This window comes from Myotis brandtii, unplaced genomic scaffold (assembly GCF_000412655.1).
Source record: "Myotis brandtii unplaced genomic scaffold, ASM41265v1 scaffold1052, whole genome shotgun sequence".
NCBI classification, from domain to species: domain Eukaryota; kingdom Metazoa; phylum Chordata; class Mammalia; order Chiroptera; family Vespertilionidae; genus Myotis; species Myotis brandtii.
Genome location: NW_005353545.1, coordinates 257,250 through 268,277, shown reverse-complemented (window position 1 = coordinate 268,277; position 11,028 = coordinate 257,250). Strand labels below are relative to the sequence as shown.

The 11,028-nt window shown below is 44.5% G+C and overlaps 1 protein-coding gene across 2 annotated transcripts in view; it reads left to right on the top strand.

The window, feature by feature from the left end:
* LOC102260650 (histone demethylase UTY-like) overlaps positions 1 to 11,028 on the top strand; it is a 306,332-nt gene that overhangs the window by 58,589 nt on the left and 236,715 nt on the right. For both annotated transcript variants that reach the window (XM_014540262.1, XM_014540257.1), the window contains one exon: positions 9,130 to 9,179. In XM_014540262.1, coding sequence (XP_014395748.1) covers positions 9,130 to 9,179 — 50 coding nt within the window. The remainder of the gene's footprint in view (positions 1 to 9,129; positions 9,180 to 11,028) is intronic.

Genomic DNA, 11,028 nt, shown 5'->3' with positions numbered 1-11,028 from the left:
CGCCAGGAGCGGGACTCCGCCGCCTAAGACTGCCCGGTTTAGCAGCCCCTTAGAAGACCTGCAGAATCTAACTGTCCCTAGCTCATACACACACACTACACACGTCCACACACTCCTCTATCACTTCCTTGCACTCTCACACTCTCTCCCTCTCTATCTTCCTACTGGTTGCCATTTTTTCTGACTATATCCTATTTTTAAATAAATCATAAAAGTATAATAATTTTAACATTAACACAAAACTGTATTCATTGTTTAAGATATATCAGAAAACTAACAAAAATTATGAGAGCTTTGGCTCTATGTAGTGGTTTTCCTCTGCACTTATTTTGGTGGTAGATATAAACCATATCATGTCCATTTTATACATGCTTCAGTGATCCAGTTGTCGCAGTCTTTTTATAATTCTGATAGACTAATGTATCAGTATAAATGTTTTCTTCTAAATTTAAAGATATACTCTGCATGCTAATTTTCCCATATCAAGTGTTTGAAGTATATACACTGCATTTATAACTTCAAAAAAATGTATAATTTCTGTGTAGTAATATATTTAGGTAATGCAATTTCTTATTGAGCATTTGTGCACTTTGCTTCTTTTTTTTAAACTTTGTAATGAGTTTAATCTAGAAAAATTTCTGTAGTTTTGAATTTATTACATACTTGATTTATGTTTTATAATTTTACTGATTTATTGAAGATACATTAGTTAATAAAATTATATAGGTTTTAGGTATACAATTCCATAATATACTATCTGTATATTGTATTATTCTCCACCCAAAGTTTAGTCTCCATCACATTTATCACCCTTTGCCCACTTTTACTTTCCCCACTCCCATTTCCCTCTGGTAATTACCATATTCTGAGTATTTATTTTCATCCCTTCACCTTTTTAAAAAAATATATTTTTATTGATTTCAGAGAGGAAGGGAGAGGGAGAGAGAGGGAGAGAAACATCAATGATGAGAGAGAATCATCGATTGGCTATTTCCTGCATGCCCACCACTGGGGATTGAGCCCACAACTTAGGCAGGTTTCCTGACCGGGAATCAAGCCATGACCTTCTGGTTCATAGGTTGATGCTTAACCACTGAGCAACACCAGCCAGGCTATCCCTTCACTTTTTTACCCAATCCCCCAACACCCTTCCTCTCTGACAGCTAATGTCTGTCCTCTATATCTATGAATCTGTTTTTATTTTGTTTATTAGTTTCCACATATAAGTGAAATTATATGTGATTTGTCTTCCTCTAAGTAGCTCATTTCAATTACATAATAACCGCTAGGTCTATCCACGCTGTAACCAATGGTAAGATCTTATTCTCTTAATAGCTGAATGGTATTCCATTGTATAAATGTACCACAGCTTTTTTTTTTTTTTTAACCACAGCTTTTTTATCCACCCATCTACTGTTGGACTGTTATCAGATCTTAGCGATTGTCAATAATGTTGCTATGAACATAGAGGTGCATATATTCTTTCTGATTGATGTTTTGGGTTTCTTAGGCTATATTCTTAAAAGGGATAGCTGGATAAAAATGCAGTTCCATTTTCAATTTTTTTGAGGAAACTCCATACTGATTTCAATCAGTCCATTGATATCCATCAATTTGTTGATTTTTTTTTTATAGTAACTAACAGGTGTGAGGTGCTACCTCAATTTTGCTTTTAATTTTCATCTCTGATCATGAATTACTTACAGCATTTTTTCATATGTCTCTTGGCCTTCTGTATGCCCACTTTGAAGAAGTATCTACTTAGGTCCTTTGCCCATCTTCATTCTAATCTTTATTGTCCTTACTTTTGATTGCTTTGGGTTTAGTTTGCTGTTACAGGATATTAATTTGAGATCCTATTCATTGTAGGTGTTAATAGTTATAAATTTCCTTGCGGTTTTGGTATGTTGTGGTTTTAATTTTGTTTAAATAAAAGTTTTTCTAATATTCCTTCGATATATTGGTTGTTGAAGAGTGTGTTTTTTTACCCTTTTTGGGAATTTTCCAGTTTTCCTTCTCATATGCTTTTCTAGATTTTATTATAATTGGAAAGATACTTTGTGGTTTCCCCCCTCCAGAAAAGAATACTGATTTTCAAGTAACTGTGCCATCAAAATAGGCTCCCTTCCTCCTCACTCTGCTGCAGCATCCTAGGGGGAGAGCCCCACCTTCCCTGAGAATGGGGTAGTCTATTCCCAGCCTGCTTTGTCCCTTGCTCCTTCCCAAGATCATCTTGGAGTGGAGTATGGGTGCATAGGAGGCAGTGCGGGTGTTCATGGCGCTGGTAGCAGCAATGACCGATGTCTAAGATTGAAACGTTTAACAAAAACCCCCCACAGCTATCCAGAGGTAGTTTGTGAACAGGAAAGATGGAACCAGAACCTTAGGGAGTGAGGAGGAGCAGGGGGTGGGATTGAGTAAGTCTAGCTCCTTGTTAGTGCCCCATATAAGGGAGGGGAAACTGGAGGCCTAGAGTGGAAGCAGATGGGGTAGGGGGTTCACACCCTTTCTGCTTTCCATCCTGTGTGTGTGTGGATGGGGGGAGGGGAGGGTGCTGTCCAACATAGTTCAGGGACTGTGCAAAGTTGGGAAGAAAGGAAAAGTAGGTGTGAGCCACTTCTGGTGAGACACAGGTTGGTTGGGGCATTTTGGGACCAAACAACCCTATCCAAGGCCAAATGTACTGGCTACTGCCAGTATAGTGGAATGGGCATGTGAGCTGGTGTTTGGGCTCCTTTAAGGCCAGGGGAGTCCTCCCAGATCCCCTAATGGGAAGCCAGATGTAAGAGTGGGGATGGGACCCACTAAAATCAGGAGTCCAGTCTACAGTGTACCTTCTACCAAGGAAGCAGGATGCAGCAGGCCAGGGGGTGGCTAGTTAATGCACATCGGTGGGTGAGGTATTGCTGGTAACCGAGACCAAAGGAAAACTTCCAACTTGGGCCACCAGGATCTGACTGGTATTCTTTGTAGGGTGCCATTGTAGGAGGTTGCAGATGGGTGACAGTGACCTGGGGTAAAAGGGTGGGGGCAGTGGGTGGCGGTGTCTGGTCCCAGAAGGAAATTGCTCTCCGAGAATGAAGCAGGTGGAAGCAGGTAGGTGGCATGGCACAGTCACTGCTACTCCTCTGAACGACTTCTGCTAGATGCCCTCTCTATTCTCCATCTCTAGTTTTTTGGGGTCTGTTCCTTGGTTTCCTTCCCAGAATCATGGTGGTTTTCTGGGTTTTGGCAGCACTCATATGTTTTTGCTCCCCTTTGGTCTTTCCTGAAGTCTCTAAGGTGTTTGACACTTCACTGTACTCTCTCTGATTCCCTACCAGCAACATCCCAGGACTCATCCAAGGCTGCTAGTGATGCCTGCCCCCGCGATTCTCAGTGTTATCCTTTTCCTGCTTGGAAGCATCTTCCCTTCTCTACAGAGCAGGTGGGGAAGTGATGGCTGGGATGTGTGAGCTCAGTTGCCAGCCTGTAGTGGCACTCCAGACTGTTAGAAGCAAGGGTGCTGGATGCTAAGAACCCCGCCTGGCCATCACTAGTAGTGAATGCAGATGCCGTCTTGGAGCAGCGCCAGTGCCAGAAATAGCCGGGCTGGGAGTCCTAATTAGAGGCGATACTTTGTTTTTAATATATTTTAAGACCAATTTTTTCCTTAACCTATCATTTACCCTAGAGAATGTTTCATATGTGCTGAGGAGTAGATGTAATCTGCAGTTGGCAGGAGTGTTCTATAGGGTCTGTTAAGTCTATGTGTTTTATATGTTGGTCAGGTCATCTAGTTTTGTGTTGATATTATATAGCTGAACTATCTTGGTGAAAGTAGAATAATTGTTTCCATTTTGATGGTAAAATATCTCTTTTCTATCAATCTTAATATGTTTTTAGACAGTTGTTTGGTATGTCTTTATAATTGCATTATCTTGATAAATTGAACCTTTATAAACATACTAGAGGCCTGGTGCATGAAAGTTGTGCATGGATAGGGTCAGTGGAGATTGGCCAGTTGTGGTTAAGTTGGCTGTGGGAACGCCCTGACCACCAGGGGACAGCTCCTGCATTGAGCGCCTGCCCCCTAGTGGTCAGTGCGAGTCATACGGACCGGTGGTCCCGGCATTCCAGTTGCTTAGACTTTTATATATATATGGTCTAGAGTCCTGGTGCCTGAAAATTGTGCACTGGGGTGTGTTTGGGGGTCCCTCAGCCTTGATTGCAAGAGGGCGCAGGCTAGGCTGAGGGACCCCACTGGTGCATGATGGGGGTCAGGGACGGTGGGAGGTAGGCCAGCCAGGAAGGGGCTGTGGGGGGGCTCCAAGGTGTGTCCAGCCTGTCTCAGTCCCAATTGGCCGGACCCCAGCAAACTAACCTACCAGTTGGAGCGTCTGCCCCCTGGTGATCAGTGCACGTCATAGTGACTGGTCAACAAGTAAACTGCCTGCCCCTTGGTGGTGAGTGCAGGTGATAGTGAGCAGTTGAGTAGCCTTAACATATCATTAGCATATCATGCTTTGACTGGTTGAATGGATGACCAGATGACTGGACACTTAGCATATTAGGCTTTTATTGTATAGGACTAGTGGCCCGGTGCATGAATTCGTGCACATGGAAAGGGAATTAATTAGAAGAAATATTTTAATATCACTATTTGCCCTTTCTCTATAACAGAAGTGTCAGAGATTAAAGAAAATTAGAGAAATATATATGAAAGTAATTTATAAATTTATTAATAAATAAACAATAACCACCTGTCTGGGTCCTGGCTGCGGGTGAATGGGATTCCTGGCTGTCAGGCTGCTGATATCAAGCTAACCAGTGGTCAATTCCACGAGAGATGAGGCTCCCGCTTCCTTACTGTGTGGTTCCTGTGTGTGGGTGTATGGGATTCCTTGCTGTCAGGCCGCTGAAGGCAAGCTAACCAATTGCAAGGGATGCGTTCCTGTCACCCTCCTGTGTGGGTCCTGGGTGAATGGGATTTCTGGCTGTCAAGCTGCTGAAGGCAAATTAACCAATGGCCGATTCCGCTAAGGATGCGGTTACCGCCGCCCTGCTGTGTGGGTCCTGGGTGTGGGTATTAGGCTCCCTCCTCCCTCCTGTCAGAGTGTTGGGTGTGCTGTGGGTGCCAGAGTCAAGACCCCGAATACCTGTGCACGCCTCAAAATCACTTAAACCCAGACTCGGCAAACCCCACCCTCACTGGGCAAGACCCAGGGGGACACACGCAGGCAGTGTCACGTACCTGTCTAGGGACGCAGGCAGATAGGTTCACCTCAGCACAGGGCGGGGATGCACATAGGCAGTGCCACGTCTGAGGTCAGGGACACAGGCAGGCAGTGTCACGTCCCTGGTCAGGACGCAGGCAGCTTCACCTCAGCACCTGAGAGGGATGCACATTGGATGTGCCTTGTAGGCAGACAGCTGGTGGCCACTTCCTCTGGGGGCCGCACTACCTAAGCACAGGGTGGGGATACCGCGGGCCTGCTAGAGACCTCCAACCATCTGGCCTCCAGGCTGGGCGTCACCGTAGGCCCGCATGTGCCCCTGCTGGTGGCCATTCCCACTGGGGGCTGCTCCCAGGACAGGCAGCATGGCATGCTTGCTTGTGAACCCCGGCCGGCGGATTCCAGGCTCGGTGGTGCCGTGGGCTGGCGTGTTCCACTGGGAGCTGCTCTCTGGCCAGGCAGTGCGGCGTGCTTGCTCACGACCCCCGGACAGGTGGTGCGGCGTGCTTGCTCGTGACCTCTGGCTGGGCGGCGCTGTGGGCTTCCATGCATGACCCGCTGCTGGCCACTCTTGATAGGGGGTGCTCCCAGGACAAGTGGCACGGTGTGCTTGCTTGTGATCCCCGGACAGGTAGCACGGTATGCTTGCTCGCGAACCACGGCTGGGTGGTGCTGTGGGCCCATGCGCTGTTGGCCACTCCAGTCAGGGGCCCTCCTTGGCTGTGCCTGACTGGTCATGACTAATTAGCATATCTGGACTAATTAGCATATTCCATATATATCTAATAAAAATAATATGCAAATTAACCATCACTCGTCACAAAGATGGCGGCAGCCATTCAGCTGGAGCGAGCAGGAGGCTTGGGTTGCCCCTGGTGATGGAGGAAGCCACTTCCCGCCTGCCCTGGCTGTCACTGGGCTCCGTTCAAGGCTACAAAGTTTCAGTTATAGAAGATAAATAAATCCCAGGTACCTGCTGAAAAAAAAAAAAAGAGGAGAGGCTGGGAGCTTGGGTCACGGGGGGCGTGGCCAGCCTGACAACAGCCATCAGCCCCTCACCAGGCTGGCCAGGCACCCTAATAGGGACCCCCACCCTGAAGGGGGTATGGCCACCTGAAAACAGCCCTCAGCCCTCACCCAGGCTGGCCACACCCCCATGGGGTGAGGGTCCCCACTGGGGGTCTTGACCAACCTGCAAACAGCCCTCAGCCCTTCACCCAGGCTGGCCAAGCACCCCAGCGGGACCCCCCACCCTGATGTGGGACACGCTACAGCCTGCTGTTCAGTCGTTTGGTTGTCCCTCACCACCCCCACTGCTGGCCTGATTGTAGGCAGCCATTTTGTGAGGGTGTGAGAGTTACTTTGCATATTACCTCTTTATTATATAGGATGTATAGTTAAGTTTCATTTTTCTGATGGCATATGAGTTGAAGGAAGCATCTTTTCATATGCTGCTTTTACTATTTGTAAATCTTCTTTGGAGAGTGTCTGCTTAGCTCAGTGGCCCATTTTTAATTGGGTTTGTTTTCTAATGGTTGAATTTTAAGGATTTTTGGTGGTTTTTTTTTTTTTTTTATCATGTTCTCTAGGATATTTTTTCCCTTTGATTTATAGAGAGACTAGAAAGGAGGGAGATGGGAAGAAGAGAGGAGGAAAGAAATAGTAATGTGTTATATTGATTGGTTGCCTCCTAATTTGACCAGGCCAGGGTTCAAACTGGCAACCCATGTATGTGCCCTAGACTGGGAATCGAACTCAAGACCCTTCGTAATTGAACTGACACTCCAACCACTGAGCAACTCTGGCCAGACCAGAGCTGTATATTTTTAATAACAGTCCTTTATCAGATTTGTCTTGCAAATATTTTCTTCAACATGTAAGTCTTGTATCCTGTAACATTAATATAATTTATTAGTTCCAGTAATTATATAATTTTCTTTCTCAGATTTTTTGCATAGATAATTGAGTCATCTTCAAACAAAGACAGTTTTATTTCTTTGTTCCCAATCGGTATTTTTTTATTTCTCTTTCTTGTATTTTATCAGCTAGGACTTCCATTATGATTATGATGAAGAACAGTAGTGTCACAGGACATCCTTGCCTTATTCTTGATTTTAGTCTGAAAGCTGAGTTTTTCACCAATAAATATGATGTTAATTATAGGTTTTTGATAGATATTTTTTGTCAAATTGAGGAAGTTCTCCTTGATTCTCAGTGTCTTGTGTGTTTTTCTTTAATCACTAGAAGCCTGGTGCATGAATTTTGTGTACGGGTAGGGTCCCTAGGTCTGGCTGGTGATCAGGGCTGGTCAGGGTCTTCTGGCTACCAGCCAGGAACTTCCTTTGTTTCGCCCCGCCCCTGGTGGTCAGTGCACATCATAGCAAGTGATTGAACTCCCGGTCTCCCAGTCGAACTCCGAGGGGACATTTTACATATTAGCCATATATATGATAGGTGTTTGATTTTGTCACATGATTGTCTATATTTTTATATGATCATGTGATTTTTTATTTTTATCATATTAATGTGACATTACGTGTTTTTCATTTAAAAAAAATATTTTTATTGATTTTAGAGAGGAAGGGATGGAGAGAGAGAGACAGAAACATCAATGATGAGAGAGAATCACCGATCGGCTGCCTCCCGCACACCCCCTGTCGGGGATCGAGCCCGAAACCCAGGCATGTGCCTCCTACCGGACTCGAACCTGTGACTCTTCAGTCTGCAGGCCGACACTCTATCCACTGAGCTAAACCGGCTAGTGCTATGTTTTTTATTTTTGTACCTGCCTTTCATTCCTGGGATAAATTCAACTTGGTGTCATATATGGTACTTTTTATGTATTGTTGGATTCAATTTGCCTGTGTTCATTTGAGGATTATTGCAGGTATGTACATGAGAGATATTGTATGTAGTTGTATGTCTTTGGTTTGGGTTTTAGGGAAATCTGGCCTCATAGCATGAGTAAGGAAGTACTTCCATTGTTTGCTCTTCCTTTAGTATACTGTTTTCCTCATTTTATTTTGATTTTAAGCCATTGTTCATTTCTAGCTGTATTTTAGTCTGAAAGTCTTCCTTGGGGAACTTTAAGTAGTAAATTAAGAGACATTCTGATTGCATTTGAATCATTGTTGAGTTTCCTGTTTTATTTGTTTTGGTAAGTTTTTTACCAAAATATGCTCATTGCTTGATTCCTGAATGTGCCCTGACTTTGTATCCAACCCACAACTTTGACATATAAGGAGAACACAACTAAGCTGTACCCGACCAGCTCCTGTTTTTCTTTTTTTTTTTTTTAACTGTCCCCACTAATTCTAATGTGTGTATGTGATTTCTCTGTTATCTTCTTACTTTTATGTGCACCTTTTTCAGGCTGGCATGAACTACTTTGTGTGATTATAGACCTTTAATGTCTTTAGATGGGTAAGAGAGCATGGACATAACCATCTTGGAATTAGATTGATGCTAGTAGTGTAGGTAATGTTGATCATGTGAAGGGAAACATTAGAAATAAGGGTTTGATGTAGCAGTGGTTTTATCTTTCTGGAAAGTAAGTTGCATTTTGAGAAGAAATTAGAAGATTCCATTTAATATGTAAAAACTTTAGAAAATTTACATGAGAATTAGTCTGTGAGAAAGATCAAGTTGATTGGAAGTAATTGCCAATATTTTACGTTTGTTTAATTATGAGATTTTATATGGTTTTATATAGCTGATCTACAGATCATTTATTTCTATTATAATTTTTATTGTCTCCACAAGTGATTAAGTTATTAATAAAAATACTAAATTATTTGGTGTTTGCTCTTTGCTGAGAAGCATTATGATGAGCATCCTATATTAAAATATTGATATCTGTGTTGTGGATTTTTGAAAGGGACATAATTTGACTACTAATTATTTTCTTTTTCAGCATTATCTGCATATCAGAGATACTACAATTTGCAGTCTGACTACTGGAAGGTTAGTAAGTACACACTTGAATGCCAGTGGTTTGTTTTTTTTTCATTTGGGAACAAATTATGAAAGACACTGATTGTAATAAGTTAAGGTATATGGAAAAGAGGAAAGACATTATTTTGTGCCAACTATTTGAGTATCTTGTTCTTTATTAGTATTTAGTCTGACATTTTAAAATAAAAAACATTACATTCTTAATGTGATACTTTAATAGTAAACAAAATAATACTGTTCCTTTTTAAGTTTATAGCTGGGAATAAATGAAGGATAGAGGATGGTGATTTTGAAGATAAAGGTTGAGTTAGGCTGAGGCTATAGAATATTCCTCCTTTTTATAGTTTCTCTATGATTGAAACTCAGGGGAGAATTAAAACTTAACTTTAGGACCTATCAAATAAACAGTTATGTTTAAGGATAAATTAGCCTTTGTTATTTCAGTTTACTCACTAAAGTTAAATTATGAGATTATAGCATGTATAATTTTAAGTATGGTACAACTAGCTAAATAGTTGCTTTTAATAATATGTGTTATTATTTAATACTAGAGGCTGGTGCACAAAATTTGTGCACTGGAGGAGGGATGTCCCTCAGCCTGGCCTGCACCCTCTTGCCAGGGGAGCAGGCCTAAGCCAGCAGTCAGACATTTCTCTCACAGACCGGGACCCCTTGCTTCTTACCACCTGCTTGCTCTCTGCTTCTTACCACTTGGCTTGCTGCTCCTTAGCGCTGCGCTTGCCAGTCGTGAGCCCTGTGGGAGTGCACTGACCACCAGTGGGCAGCTCCAGTATGTCTGTCCCCTGGTGGTCCATGTGCATCATAGCGACTAGTTGTTCTGCCATAACAGTCACTTAGGCTTTTATTATATAGACTAGAGGCCCAGTGCATGAAATTTGTGCAGGGGGTGTGTGTATCCCTCAGCCCAGCCTGCACCTTGTCCAATATGAGACCCCTCGGGGGATGTCCGACTGCAGGGATCAGGCCTAAACCAGCAGTTGGACATCCCTCTCACAATTTGGTACTGCTGGCTTCTAACTGCTCGCCTGCCTGCCTGCCTGATCACCCCTAGCCACCTCTGCCTGCCTGCCTGATCACCCCCAGCTGCCCTTCCCTGCTGGCTTGATCGTCCCCAACTGCCCTCTCCTGTCGGCCTGATTGTCCCAACTGCCCACCTCTGCTGGCCTGGGATGGCTTGATTGCTCACAACTGCCCTGCCCTGCTGGCCCGATTGCCCACAACTGCCTTCCCCTGCCCGACTGATCACCCCTATCTGCCTTCCCCTTCCGCCTGATCGCCCCTAACTGCTTGCTCCCCCACGCCGGCTGCCCTTGCCCCTAACAGCTTGATCTCCTGCGCCGGCCTTATCTTGCCCCTAACTGCTTGCTCCCTTGCTGGCCTGATTGCCCCTAACTGCTGGCTTCCCTGCTGGCCTGGTCGCCCCTAACAGACACTGCCTCAGCCCCTGCCACCATGGCTTTGTCCGGAAGGAAGTCGGATGTCTGGAAGATGTCTGGTTGACCCAGTCTAATTAGCATATTACACTTTTGTTAGTATAGAAGATAACTTGTAATAAGATGTAACACATATCAGTTTTATTATATACTAGAGGCCCGGTGCACAAAAATTTGTGCACTCGGGGGGAAGGGGGGGTCCCTCAGCCTTGCCTGTGCCCTCTCGCAGTCTGGGACCCCTTGGGAGATAACGACCTGCTGGCTTAGGCCTGCTCCCGGGTGGCAGAGGGCAGGGCCAATCCCTAGGTGCAGCCCCTGGTCGGGCTCAGAGCAGGGCCGATTGGGGAGTTGGGGCACCGCCCCCTGTCATGCACAGAGCAGGGCGGATTGGGAGGTTGCGATGC